A 13,693-nucleotide genomic window follows, 5' to 3' on the forward strand; every position below is an offset into this window, starting at 1 on the left:
ATCATGAGGATTTCTCCGCTGAGAGAAGCTGCTTCTTTCCAATGCTGAGCTAGTGCAGAAAGAGCAAACAACAAAGTGGTGGAGGCAACTGCCCTAATTTGGTGTGAGAATGTTTGTGTGATGCCTCCAGCTATGTCTCGCAATAAGCACTGCAATGAGAATCAAATTTCTTTCAGTGTCTGGGCAGATGAGTTAGAGCCTGTACTGGATGCTGCCTCATACTGCTGACAGCCCAGATGACTCTACACAGAAAGAGAAGCAATAGAAGTGAACTGAAACATTAACAGAGAGGCAGCTGGAGTAAGGACAGAAAGAAGTCAGGCCATCACTTAAGAACCCTGGCAGAGGACACTTCGGAATGGTAATTATATTTTCCAATTCTCTATTTTTTTTTCTATCCTCTTTTCAATTTATTTGCTTTTGTATGCCCTCTTGGTCTTCTGTATTGGAATTTAGGAGTGATTTTTCTCTACACATGTACATGCTGGCAAAACAGGGAATTGGGATGGTATATGTCTTGTAGGCGATATATATGGGTAATACTCAGTTGTTAGAAAGTGTAGTGTATGGCGTGTTAGGCAGCTACACTCAGATTTAATAAACACACCAATCAAGGCGGGACTAAATTGGAGATCGGGGGTTTATCTGAGCCCAGCCTGTCTGGATGAATTTGCATAGGCAGGGGGCGGTGGGATGGGCAGGAGGCAGCGATGTGGTGGACAGAACCACGGAGCCCGTGACCTCCTCCCCAACACACGGTGACACTGAAACGCGGCAGCAGGTGCCTGGTGCCGGGCCCAGGCTGCCTCCTGCCTTGCAGCCCAGAGCCCAGCTGCGGCACAGACCTGCTGCCGCTGATCCAAAAGGGAAGGACACACTGCTGGAGACACCATGGTAAGAGGGGAGTGTGGCGACACCCGTCACGCGGGGACCGGGAGGACCGTGGGCGAGGGAAGGCAAGGGATTCTGCTGTTGTTATCAGTGGTTTGCTCCACAAAACTCCTGATCTCACGCACCAAATACCACATAAGAGAATGGGAGAGGAGCGTCAGAAAATGTCACTGGAGCTGTAAGGTGTGGCGAACCAAAGTTTTCTTCGGAGACTGTCTAATTAGTGGAATTATAAGATAAATTACATACAGAGTCTTAGCTTCTTAGTACTTTCTGTTGTGACTCTATTTTCTAAACACAGGTTCATTTTCAGATGAGATTTTTGTTTGTTTGTTTGTTTTTTCATTTAGAAATAAAAAAAAGTTACTTACCTGTGTGTCTGTTTTAAATTAATTTAGCCCCAACGGCTGTACTGTGCATAGCTATACAGTGTATACTTGTGTGTTTCTGGGGTGCATGAATGTTTTTATATGTGTATGTGTTTAATTAAGAAAAAAAAGCCTTTCATTTTTAAGATTTGGGGGGGGGGAGGGCTCTTATAAATTTGTAGAAACCTCTCAAAACCTCTTAGAATGTGAAAAGTCCATTTCACCTTGTACCCAAGTTTATGTCTAGCACTGAGTCTTATTTTGGTGCAGAGAACTATGTTATTTTTTGCCAATAGAGCTGCAAGTCCAAAATGAGAGCGCTCATTTCGCAGGCAAGATACAGACTTTCTCAGCCTCCCCATGCCTTAAGGCAGACCTAGGGTAGTGAACATGTTCTGGGAATAGCTGGAAGACTAAAGTCTACCTTTGCACAGTAAGTACTTAAGCCAGTTAGTATTCTGCTTTTTTAATAGAGTCAAAGCTGTCCCAGGTTTAGTCAGGTCCACAATTTCTAAGACAGGTCCTGGTACTTTAGTGATGTGATATGAAACATGAGTTCGGAGTAGGCTCCAAATTTAAATATCACGTAGAGATCAGTTTACTCTGCCGGTGACTCAGTAGAAGGCCCACTCTCTTCCCTAGTAGAAGTCTGATATCTATTTTAAAGCTGTTTACTATGCAAAATTAGAAACCTCTTTGTTACTGTCTCCTCTCCTTGTCAGAATATTTCCAAATTACTGCTGGGGTAGGAGAAGATGGGAGCTGAAGGCAGGAGTCATGGCCAGAGGCCTGGTTCAAAAGGTAGTGTTGAGATACTGCTTCAAACTAGTGCAGAGGAAAGCTCAGTCTAAAAGGAAAGGAGCCGGTTCTACAATATTAGCTATCTAAGGCAACATTCCCTTGTTCCATCTGTGAAAAAACAGACAAATTCCTCTACCGATCTGAGGAACAGGGCAAAGCAGCTCCTTAGGTTCCAAGTGCTGCTCGACTTGTAATTGTAGCTTTGCTCTAAAAGGTATGATTTAAAAAAAATCACCTGGCCTCATTGCCATGTTTAAAAGGGAAAAAAAGATTTTTCTTTTCTTGTTGCCAGCCTCACAGATTCACATTGGGATTTAAAAGAAAGGCAGGAGCCTGTCCTGTGCAAAATCAGCATCAATCGAATTGTCTAAGCCTAAATATGCCTTCAGTGTCTCCTGAGTAATCCTCCAGATTGCAGCTCTCCTGCAATATACCGACCTGTGAAGCCTCATCATCATGCAAATAAGTCAGATACTTTTGCACAACTCAGTTGAGAAAAACAAGGTAGTGCATGTACACTGGAGAACACATTACACATGCTGCTGTGTATGCATTTGTAGAGTCAGGAACTTACAAATGAGTACTGAATAGAAATAATCTGTTGCATTGAATTAAATATTTAAATTGACTTTCTGTATTCATTTCAACTTCCGAGGATGACTAACTGGGACAGTGGTGACTTCTGAAATTTCATTTGCTTCCAAAAAAAAATACCTTTATTTATGTTTCCAAAGCATAAATATACAGCAATCTGTGAAGAAAACACTGCTCCAGAGATGCTGCTGGTCACATATCCTGCCTGAAGCTTTAGGTTTGGGGGAAGACACGTTTTACTCCCAGGTCACAGGATGATTTTGCAGGGTAGGCAGTTACCAACTTAAAAAAAAGTAAGTTAGCTGGCCAAATCTGATATTAAGTCATTGCATATCTCTAAATGAGATATTACAAAATAAAAATGAGTGAGGACCATTCTCTGGCCTTGAAGCCAGGTAGCATGGCCTGCTTCATATTTAGACATCTAAATTCTCTTTCCCTCTCCAACACTAGACTGGTCATGGAAAATCATTCTTGACAATGAGTTGTATTCTGGATGGTGCCCGAACACTGCCTGGAAAAGTATAAACCGGCATAAGCCAAAACTGTGCCAGAGAGAGAGCTAATTATCTGTCAGCACAGGTGATCACAGGTCACAGGTTCAGTAATATGACCTGACCCTTTCTTGCTCCCTAGCATAGACAGGACTGTTGAGATCACAAAAACAGAGCTCAGAAGACTACAATTACAATTCCTCCAAAGCAGAAACAGAAGCTGAAACACTCCATGTGTCTGAAACTGCTCTCTCCTTATGAAACTACCTTTTACTACACCCAGTGTTGTAATCATCTGGACTAACTCAGAATTATCTGCTTTATTATTGTATTTCTGAACTTACAGAACTGTAGAACCATAGAACAGTTTGGGTTGGAAGGGGCCTTCAAACCTCATCCAGTCAAATCCCCTGCCATGAGCAGGGACATCTTCAACTAGATCAGTTTGCTCAGAGCCCCGTCCAGCCTGGCCTTGAATGTCTCCAGGGATGGGGCATCTACCACCTCTCTGGGCAACCTGGGACAGGGTTTCACCACCCTCATTGTAAAAAATTTCTTCCTCAAGTCTAGCCTGGATCTCCCCTCTTTTACTTTAAAACCATTACCCATCACCCTATTGTACCTGGTCCTTCATACTCCTGGGCTCTAGGTGTAAAAGATTTTGGAGCAATTGGCACCTGCCTTTTTTACCCTGGTGTTACACACATTTTCTTTTAATTGAAGTTCCTGCCTACCACAGGAACTATGCTCAAAATTACACAAGTAAGGATGCTATCTTGCAATGACACTGCCTGAATAGGCAGTGGACCTGCAATGTAAAATTGAAGGAGCATTTGTGTCAACTGAGAGAACCTGAAATAATTTCCGGAGGTGAATATTGCTTAAAGCAGTTCTTCCAAGTTTCCACTCTATCCTGCTATCAGAGGGGAAGAGAATCAAAAGACATCACCTGTCTAGGGTTACATGAGGTGGAAGGATACCACATGACTGTGTCAGGTTCCCGCCAGGAGTAAAAATAAACTAAACTGGACTATGCTCCTTAACAGGGCCAATCTGTAGGAGGAAAAGTGGATTTTGTGTAACTGATTTTTTTTTTCTGCCTGTTTTCATGTACCCATATATTACAGCACAAAGATCTCAATTTTTTTAAGAACCCTCCCAGTATCTGGTGTGTATATGCACGGTTTCATTGCGGTCATGGGATTGAACAAACAAATCAATTGCTGACAACAACAATTAACCGTTTTCTGGAAGAGCAATACAGTGGGAAAAAGTAACTGTTAGTAATAAGGAGGACTAATGTGCTGTGTTTTTTCTGACCTCGTCTCTGCTCTCTCCCCTCAGCGTGAGTGCATCTCTGTTCATGTTGGCCAGGCTGGAGTTCAGATAGGAAATGCATGCTGGGAACTCTTCTGCCTGGAGCACGGCATTCAGCCAGACGGCACCTTCAAGGATTTGCAAAATAAGGTCAACAGTGATGACTCTTTTACCACATTTTTCAATGAAACAGTCACTGGGAAGCATGTGCCACGAGCTGTAATGGTGGACTTGGAACCAACAGTAGTAGGTCAGTATTGAAATAAAGCTGGGAAATGGAGAAGAGCTTACTCCTCCTAGTATCACCATGCTGTGCCACCAGTCTCTGTTGGTACAAAGAAGCACACCTTTTGTGTCTTGATCTACCAGCAGATAGCATAAAATTAATTTTCTTCTGACACAGAATGCCAGATTCTGTCATGAGTCAATTATCTCCACAGGTGTTATAATACTGATAGGATACCCAACAGTTTAATAGCTATCACACATGGTTTGTGTGACTTCTTTTTGCAAAAATATTTTACTTTTGGGTTTGTTTATCATGACATTTTTGCCACTCAAATTCTGCTTTTCTCCAATTCAGATCCAGAGTAGGAGCCTGACAGTTTCCCTCCAGGAACTGAAGGATTTCTAAAAACTGGGGCACTTGGGGAAACCTGATTTTCTTAATGCTTTTTTTCTGGTGACTTGTCCTTATGTTGGTATAAGGCTGTAAAACTGACAAGTTCTTGAGAAGATAACAGCTTCTGTGCCTGGATGCATGTCATGCTATAAATCAACAGAATGCAACGATTTAAAAATGCTTAGGAAACAGTTTTAACTTCTCCATCAGCATCTGTTTTTTGCGGTCATGACCTCCACTGACACAAGGCTTGCATCAGTGCCAACAGCAACCAGAACTTGTTGACACTGGAGCACAGCCACGCAGCTTCTTACAGTTTTTCTTTCTTGTTCAGATGAAGTGCGGGCTGGCACCTTCCGGGAACTTTTCCATCCAGAACAGCTGATCACAGGAAAGGAAGATGCAGCTAATAACTATGCTCGTGGCCACTACACCATTGGCAAAGAAATCATTGATCTGGTGCTTGATCGTGTCCGTAAGCTGGTAAGTCCCAGTCGTTTTGAAATAGCAGTTTGGATTCTACAGAAGACAGAAGTGCAGAACAGGTAGCTTGTTAACTGTGAATGATACCAATGGCTCAGAAAAGAGATTGCAAGACATACAGAAGAATCATTACTAGTCTAAGACAGAGAAGCCCAGTAGTTCACTTCCCAGGTGTATGCCTTCAGATAGTCTTCAAAAATGGTTCTGAATATGTAATTCGTCATGATTAGCACAGCCCTGGAGCACCAATATTGATAGAGAAGGGTGGATTAGGAAGTGCTATATTGCCCGTTTCAGCTAGAATAACTGAAAGAAGTGTGAAGTTCAGAAAGAGAGGCTTCACAGCTGAGTCCAATTTTTATGTTGTAAGTTGAGCCAGAGAAGGAAGCAAAGGACAGGATTATCACCAAGCCTTTCTCAAGACAACCTGACATGAAAGCAGTGCTCTGTATTGCTGACTGCTCTCCTCTTCAGCTGAGAATAAACTCATGTAGTAGATGAAGCATTTTCGTTCCTCTTCAGCCCTCCTTCTTTCACTTTCTCTTTGCTTTCTAGACTGATGCCTGTTCTGGACTGCAAGGATTCCTGATCTTCCACAGCTTTGGTGGGGGTACCGGCTCTGGCTTTACCTCCTTGCTGATGGAACGTCTCTCTGTGGATTATGGAAAGAAGTCCAAACTGGAGTTTGCCATCTACCCAGCTCCTCAGGTCTCCACCGCTGTGGTGGAGCCCTACAATTCTATCCTGACCACACATACCACCCTGGAGCATTCAGACTGCGCATTCATGGTGGATAATGAGGCCATCTACGATATCTGCCGCCGTAACCTGGGCATCGAGCGTCCCACTTACACTAACCTCAACCGCCTGATCAGCCAGATTGTCTCCTCCATCACTGCCTCGCTACGCTTTGACGGTGCCCTCAATGTGGATCTCACAGAGTTCCAGACAAACCTGGTGCCCTACCCGCGCATCCACTTCCCCTTAGTGACCTACGCCCCCATCATCTCCTCTGACAGAGCATTTCACGAGCAGCTCTCGGTGGCTGAAATCACCAACGCCTGCTTTGAGCCCAACAACCAGATGGTGAAGTGTGACCCAAGACATGGGAAGTACATGGCCTGTTGCTTGCTCTACCGTGGTGACGTAGTCCCCAAAGACGTCAACGTAGCAATTGCTGCCATCAAGACCAAGAGAACTATCCAGTTTGTTGATTGGTGTCCAACAGGCTTTAAGGTGAGTACAGCTGCTGTGAATTTCTCTTTAATGTTTAAAGGACAACTTCAGTTTAGCAGAAAAGAAAGGAACGTAAGGAAAACATCTCATTGACATAGACTCCTAAATATTTAGGTACATGGAAAGCTGAATTGTGTGCAACCTAAAATCTAAATAAGTATTCATTTCGGACGTGAATTTTGAAAAAAGCCAGTGAGTGTTCTCTCTGAAGCATCATCTAAAACTAAGGAAATATCCAAACCAATAGAATTAATAAAGGAAATGCTGATATTAGGGAATCTATCAGTTAACACCCTCATGCAATAATATTATACACCCTCTCACCACTGGCTACATAGCAGTGTTGGTAAACATAATTTCAATAACAATACAGACATCAGCAGTGGAAAAACATTTGTCTTACAAGTAGCTGGTTTAAGAATGAAAACTTTTAACTGGCAACCAACTTTCTGTATCAGTTTCTATAGAGTATCTTGGTGAAACTGTGTGTTCAGTGTGGAGTAGCTGTTAAGAAAGCTACTAAGTTGCCAGTGCACATTGAACAGAAGAATGATGCAGACATTAAAATGACCATGTACCATACTGTTTATGATGTTATTCTTTTTATGGCATTTGCCATCTGGTAGTTTTGATAGTGGCACCACTCTACCCCAGAATATGTAACTTCACTCACCTTTTTCTGAGCTCTTTGACTGCTTTCTACTCTTGCCTTGTTACAGCCTTCTCTCACATTCATGTTTCCAGGTTGGGATCAACTATCAGCCTCCTACGGTAGTTCCTGGAGGAGATCTAGCCCAAGTTCAGCGAGCAGTCTGCATGCTGAGCAACACCACGGCCATTGCAGAGGCCTGGGCAAGGCTGGACCACAAGTTTGATCTGATGTACGCCAAGAGAGCTTTTGTGCACTGGTATGTGGGTGAAGGCATGGAGGAGGGAGAATTTGCAGAGGCCCGAGAGGACCTGGCTGCCCTGGAGAAAGACTATGAAGAAGTGGGGACTGATTCATTTGAAGAAGAAAATGATGGGGAGTAATTTTAAAATATATTTTGTTCCTATTAAGCTCAGAACTGTCTCTGTATCACTGTATTGTCTGAGGCTACTATCAGGTCACCTTTTTTGTATGTAATAGACACAGAAATTTAGGAGGAATCATATAAAGACATATTTTATTCTATAAATCACAGGTAATTTTTCATATAAAATATGATCAGTTGTAGTAATGGCCCACCACTCCCAGCAATGCAAAGAGACTTACTCTTCTTCCTTGCACATTTAATGTAAACCTGTTCAAGCTCTAATACGCATGATAAACCCACTATAATTCAATATATGAAAGTTCATAATGGAGCACAGTGAATCAGTAGAGTTTTCAAAGTTCTCATTTGGCGTACATTCACCTTTCATTTGTTGGCACATCAAAATATAATGACCACAGAAAAATGGGTCCTCTGCTCTGTGCTTTATTATCCTCTTATTGACCTTCAGCTGACCAACCTAAAAGGGACATTTCACTTTTCACTGAAACACTATTTCTGATAAAGCAAACACTTTATTCAGAAATGGTAAAGCAGTGCAATTTTTCCACATTTGGGGGATAAAGATCTGTGTTATGAAAACAAGTATCCTTTTGGTTGGGTACAGCTGCAGCAGGCATAAGAACTTTTTTTTTCTGTGTCTCTGTGAAGCTGTTTAAATGAGAAAATTCTCTCCCTTTTAAAAAGAGAAAAGATTTTCGTTTTTGTTTGTTTGTTTTCCATCATCCCTACTGAAAACATTTCAGTATTCCTTACCCTACCTGAATGGTTCTTCCTTTGCAAGAAGCAACCTCTGCTTTAACCAACAGACCACCATGCCAGCTGTGGCAGTCTTTATTTGATGCACTACATACAAGTGAGTCTGCAACACAGGCATTTGAAGGCTCACTCAAAGAAAATTCAAAGGGAAGTGCCAAGTCCCACACCTGGGGAGCAACAACCCCATACACCAATATACGCTGGGGCCCACCCAACTAGAAAGCAGCTTTGCGAAAAGGGATCTGGGAGTCCTGGTGGGCATCAAGTTGAACACAAGCCAGCAATGTGCCCTTGCTGCAAAGATGCTGAATGGTATCCTGGGCTGCACTAGACAAAGTAGATCACAGAATATCTCAAGTTGGAAGGGACCCATAAGGATCATCAAATCCAACTCCCTGCTCCTTGCAGGACAACCTAAAACTAAATCATGTGACTAAGAGCATTGTCTAGATGTTCCTTGAACTCTGAAAGGCTTGGTGCCATGACCACTTCCCTGGAGAGCCTGTTCCAGTGACCAACAACCCTCTCAGTGAAGAACTTTGTCCTAATGCCCAGTCTGAACTTCCTCTGATGCGGCTTCACTCCATTTCCTGGTGTCCTGTCGCTGGTCACCAGAGAGAGCTGATCAACACCTCCCCCTCTGCTGCCCACCCTTGAGGAAGTTGTAAGACTGCAGAGAGGTCACCCCTCACCCTTCTCTTCTCCAGGCTGAGCAGACCAAGTCACCTGAGCTGTTCCTTGTAAGTCTTGTCCTCGAGACCTTTCACCATTTTGGTCGCCCTCCTCTGGACACAGTTTGATGTCTCTCTTATATTGAGGTGCCCAAAACTGCACACAGCACTCTGAGTGGGGCCACACCAGTGTAGTGTAGAGTGGAACAATCACCTCCCTCGATTGGCTAGTGATGCTGTGGTGAGGGAGTCTGAAGGAGGTGATCCTTCCACTCTGCTCAGCACCTGTGAGGCCACACCTGGAGTACAATGTCCAGTCCTGGACTGCTCAGTACAAGAGAGCCCTGGATATACTGGACAGAGTCCAGCGATGGGCCACAAAGATGATTAAGGGACTGAAGCATCTCTCCCATGAGGAAAGGCTGAGAGAGCTGGGACTGTTCAGCCTGGAGAAGAGAAGGCTCAGGGGGATCTTATCAATATATATAAATACCTGAAGGGAGGGTGTAAAGAAGATAGAGCCAGGCTCTTTTCAGAGGTGCCCAGTGACAGGATCAGAGGCCATGGGCACAAACTGAAACACAGGAGGGTCCATCTGAACATCAGGGAACACTTTCCTACTGTGAGGAAGTACTAAGCACTTGCACAGATTGCTCAAGGAGGCTGTGGTGTCTCCCTCCTTGGAGATACTCAAAAGCCATCTGGACATGATCCTGGGCAACCTGCTCGAGGTGGCCCTACTTTAGCGGGGAGTTTAGACCACATGACCTCCAGAGGTCCCTTCCAAACTCAACCATTCTGTAATTTTGTGATCATGTAGAGATTTCTATTTATTTTGGCAATTATGTTTCACAATACAACACCACACTGAAGTTGTATATTCTGTATGCATTATATGCATTTAATTAACCACTATGAAGTTATAGAGTACCAGAAATGTCTCTGATTAGGAAAACATCCTATTCAGGATATACTTGATTATGTACCTAAGTTGAAGGAAAAAGAATAAGTATTACCCAGCCTTACATGGCTTTCCTCACAGTTTTGTCCTGAATTGCAATCAAAACCAGAAACAGGAAATTTCATACATGAAACTCAGGTATGTGTTCAAACTGAGAAGTGACCCTGCTCTTCCAGTGAGAGAGGAGAAATAGGGGCCAAGTTAAAGACAAAGAATGTGATAGAAAACAGCAGATTAATTGCTTACTCTGTTTTTTGAAAAACTGCTGAAAGTGATGCAATGAAGAAGTGGAAGTTATTGATCCAGTGTGGAGTATTTTATGCATTCTAAAACACTGTGTGTGGAGTTCCTAACTTCCTGTAGGCTTTGTAAATCTTATCCTGATCATCAATGTTATGGTTTACTTTATCTGCAAGGTCACTTGGGAATCAGGATCCCTGCCCTCACAGTAGTCAATGTAGTCTTTGGAATGGTTTGGATATTACTTTAGAAGCGCTGTGGCAGTTCTCAGGAGCTAGCAGCTTTTGTCAAAGTGACACTACACCGTGACACCCAACAGACAACTTGTTTGGAGACCTGAACACTGAATCTTTCAGTTTTCGCCGTCCGTTCATCTGAGCACACTTTCTGGGCTCAGAATTCTACCTGTTACCTGTTTTGGAAGTGGGATGTCACAATTGACTTCCACAGGCAAAGCTTAAAATATTCCTAAATAAGACATATGCTCCTCTTAATGGAGCATTCAGGCTCTCACAGGGGTCATTACCAAAAGCCACTTTGGCTGCACGCAGCTTCATTAGCTTCCACAGACCTGTCAGACCTAGTTCCTGTTTAATTTCCAGTGTCGGTTTGCACTTTGCTCAGGTGGTTTAACTGTATCTAGGCAACTTACGGCTTCACAGTTCTTCTCTCTCTTCCTCCTTTCCATCAGGCAGACATCACAGAAGCTAGCCATAAAAAGGGAACATCACTAAATTTAAACCATTGCCAAGAGGCTCTGACAGAGTCACAGCAAAGATGCAGATTCATTTTTACCTTTCTACTCACAAGCCCCTACAGATATCCATACCCATCCATGTGATAATTCAGGAAGATTTTCACCGGCACTGCTGCCTTTATTGAAGAGCTCTGACTACCAGGCAGCTGTGCTGCCTCCAACAGAGCCAGGTAGTACGAGCAGGTTCTCCATAACCTGCCCAGAGGATATGCAACTGGGACGTCTTCTGTGTGGACTGCCACAATGACAGCTTTGATGGGCTCCAGACAAGCCTCCTATGTGCTGTCTCCTTCCCATGGTTCAGAAAACAAAGTTGGGGACTGCACAGAGGTACCTGACACAGGGCTGGGAGCCCACACGGTCCTTACCTTTGCTAACAGAAGAACTGTGAACATTTCAGCCTCTCTCCACAATAAATCCATGTTAGCATAACCCTTCCCCAGAAGGTGCACCCAAAGTAACCTGTGTTCCATGACAAAGGAGAGGCAGTGAACATCTCTTATCAACATCAGGGATGCATTCACCCTCCTCTAAAAACATCAAGTCTTCTAACCACTCCCCCAAAGGGCTGGCTCGTTTGTTCAAGGTGTAACAGGAACAGACAGTACGTCAATAATAAGAACACTCACATCACTTAATGCCTTGTAAAACATCTTTGCTGCAGAAATATTATAGAGGACTTTGACATTCAACTCCTAAATTCCCTTTGTAACTGCTAAATGTATAATACTGGAAGGAGCCAGGAAATCAGAGAGCTATGTCAAGCCATGTTTTTCCTCCTCACACCTGTTTTTTCAATGACATTCCTTGAATTTAGTAACTTAGTGAGACAACAGCTGAAGGCTTCTGCATAGCACATGTGAATTCAGTTTGCTAGCAGCTCAAAGAAGGGGCTTTTCCGAGGGGCAAAAGGGTGCCCCAAAGACACCAGTGAGCTTCTAGGGGGTAAAGAAAGGGAGACAGAAGTCATCAAGAGCTCTGCACAGCCTGTGGAAGGGGGCAACACCTTTTCCCTCACTAATCCTGCAGGCAGAGAGACAGGGGGAGGGTTTAGAGCTTGAAACTATCTTTGGGGACCATCTGGTGGCAGCTGCAAGGGAAGGACATGGTGTCTCTGACCCAGCTGGCATTTCTTCATGAAGGATAAGGCAGGTGTGCCCTGCCAAATCACACAGGGACTCCGCCTTTTCGGATCCCAGAGACGCAATCTATTTCACACACGTGGCAGGACTCCTGGATCACTTGCACCATTTCCCTGGTCAGCAGAGCTCTGTGGGACAGCATCACTCACCTTTAAACTCTCCCACCTCCTCAAGGCAAACAAAGCCAGGCCAGTGGCCAGACTCGGACAAACAAAGATCCCTTATGGGTTGTTGTATCTGTCTGTTCCTCTGGCAGACGCCCAGGAACAAGATGAAGGGGAAAGCCTGGAAAACCAACATGCACACTAGAGAAGTGTCTGCTTCTGCTTGTCCAGACATAGGTGACTCGTTGAGGTCTGAAATCTCACAGCTCGGCTTGGTGCTGGGGCATTTGTTTACTGTTGTGCTCCCATTCCTACACCCTGCTGCACACTATGACTTGCCATCAGAGGGGAAACTGCTGAGCCTTTCAGTTTGTCACGTGTGTTAAGCATCTAAGCAAGTTACTTATTTGGGGTTGTTTTAAATGAGCTATTTCTTGCTTCTAGGTAGACTACTGTAGGCCTTGACAGGAGTTCAGCTTTTCTTTTGCTTTTGTGACTAAACCCGACAAACACCAGGCCAAAGGCATGTCTGCTTTTGAGAGGTAACAAGTCACCATGTGAAATCCAGGCAGAATGAACCCTTTGAGGCGCCACCTCCACCGAAGAAGAGTTGTGGTGGTTTTTTGTTTGTTTGTTTTTGTTTTTTGTTTTTTCCTGCAGAATTCAATTTCTCATCCCTCCCTTTCAAGCTCACTCTTGCCTCTGCCCAGAAGAAACCGCATCTGGAATATTGTGTACAGTTCTGGGCCCCTCAGTTCAACAAGCACAGGGAACTGCTGGAGAGAGTCCAGCGCAGGGCAACAAAGATGATGAAGAGAGTGGAGCATCTCCCTTATGAGGAAAGGCTGAGGGAGCTGGGTCTCTTTAGCTTGGAGAAGAGGAGACTGAGGGGTGACCTTATTAATATTTACAAATATGTAAAGGGTGAGTGACAAGAGGATGGAGCCAGGCTCTTCTCAGTGACAACCAATGGTAAGTCAAGGGGTAATGGATTCAAACTGGAACACAAGAGGTTCCACTTAAATTTGAGAAGAAACTTCTTCTCAGTAAGGGTGACAGAGCACTGGAACAGGCTGCCCGGGGGGGTGTGGAGTCTCCTTCTCTGGAGACATTCAGAACCCGCCTGGACGCATTGCTGTGTAACCTCATCTAGGTGTTCCTGCTCCGGCAGGGAGATCGGACTAGATGATCTTTTGAGGTCCCTTCTGATCCCTAACGT

General features: G+C 44.1%; 1 protein-coding gene across 2 annotated transcripts; it reads left to right on the top strand.

Moving 5' to 3' along the window:
- The first annotated feature begins 35 nt into the window (after positions 1-35).
- Positions 36-10,478, top strand: LOC136103030 (tubulin alpha-8 chain). Of its 2 annotated transcripts, none has more exons than XM_071817845.1 (5): positions 36-894; positions 4,493-4,715; positions 5,422-5,570; positions 6,126-6,806; positions 7,551-10,478. In XM_071817845.1, exons 1-5 carry the CDS (start codon positions 892-894, stop codon positions 7,836-7,838), a joined length of 1,344 nt encoding a protein of 447 aa, XP_071673946.1. In that variant the 5' UTR covers positions 36-891; the 3' UTR covers positions 7,839-10,478. The 2 variants fall into 2 exon arrangements, with proteins under 2 accessions (XP_071673946.1, XP_065696847.2); XM_065840775.2 differs by having other exon boundaries at positions 36-361.
- The last annotated feature ends 3,215 nt before the right edge of the window (positions 10,479-13,693 follow it).

The sequence above is a fragment of the Patagioenas fasciata genome, chromosome 1 (assembly GCF_037038585.1).
Source record: "Patagioenas fasciata isolate bPatFas1 chromosome 1, bPatFas1.hap1, whole genome shotgun sequence".
In the NCBI taxonomy this organism is placed as follows: domain Eukaryota; kingdom Metazoa; phylum Chordata; class Aves; order Columbiformes; family Columbidae; genus Patagioenas; species Patagioenas fasciata.

Excerpts from the sequence above, each read along its gene's own strand:
- LOC136103030 (XM_071817845.1), top strand. Across the intron at positions 4,716-5,421 it reads CTTGGAACCAACAGTAGTAG|ATGAAGTGCGGGCTGGCACC; the intron begins GTCAGTATTGAA and ends TTTCTTGTTCAG. Across the intron at positions 5,571-6,125 it reads TTGATCGTGTCCGTAAGCTG|ACTGATGCCTGTTCTGGACT; the intron begins GTAAGTCCCAGT and ends TTTGCTTTCTAG.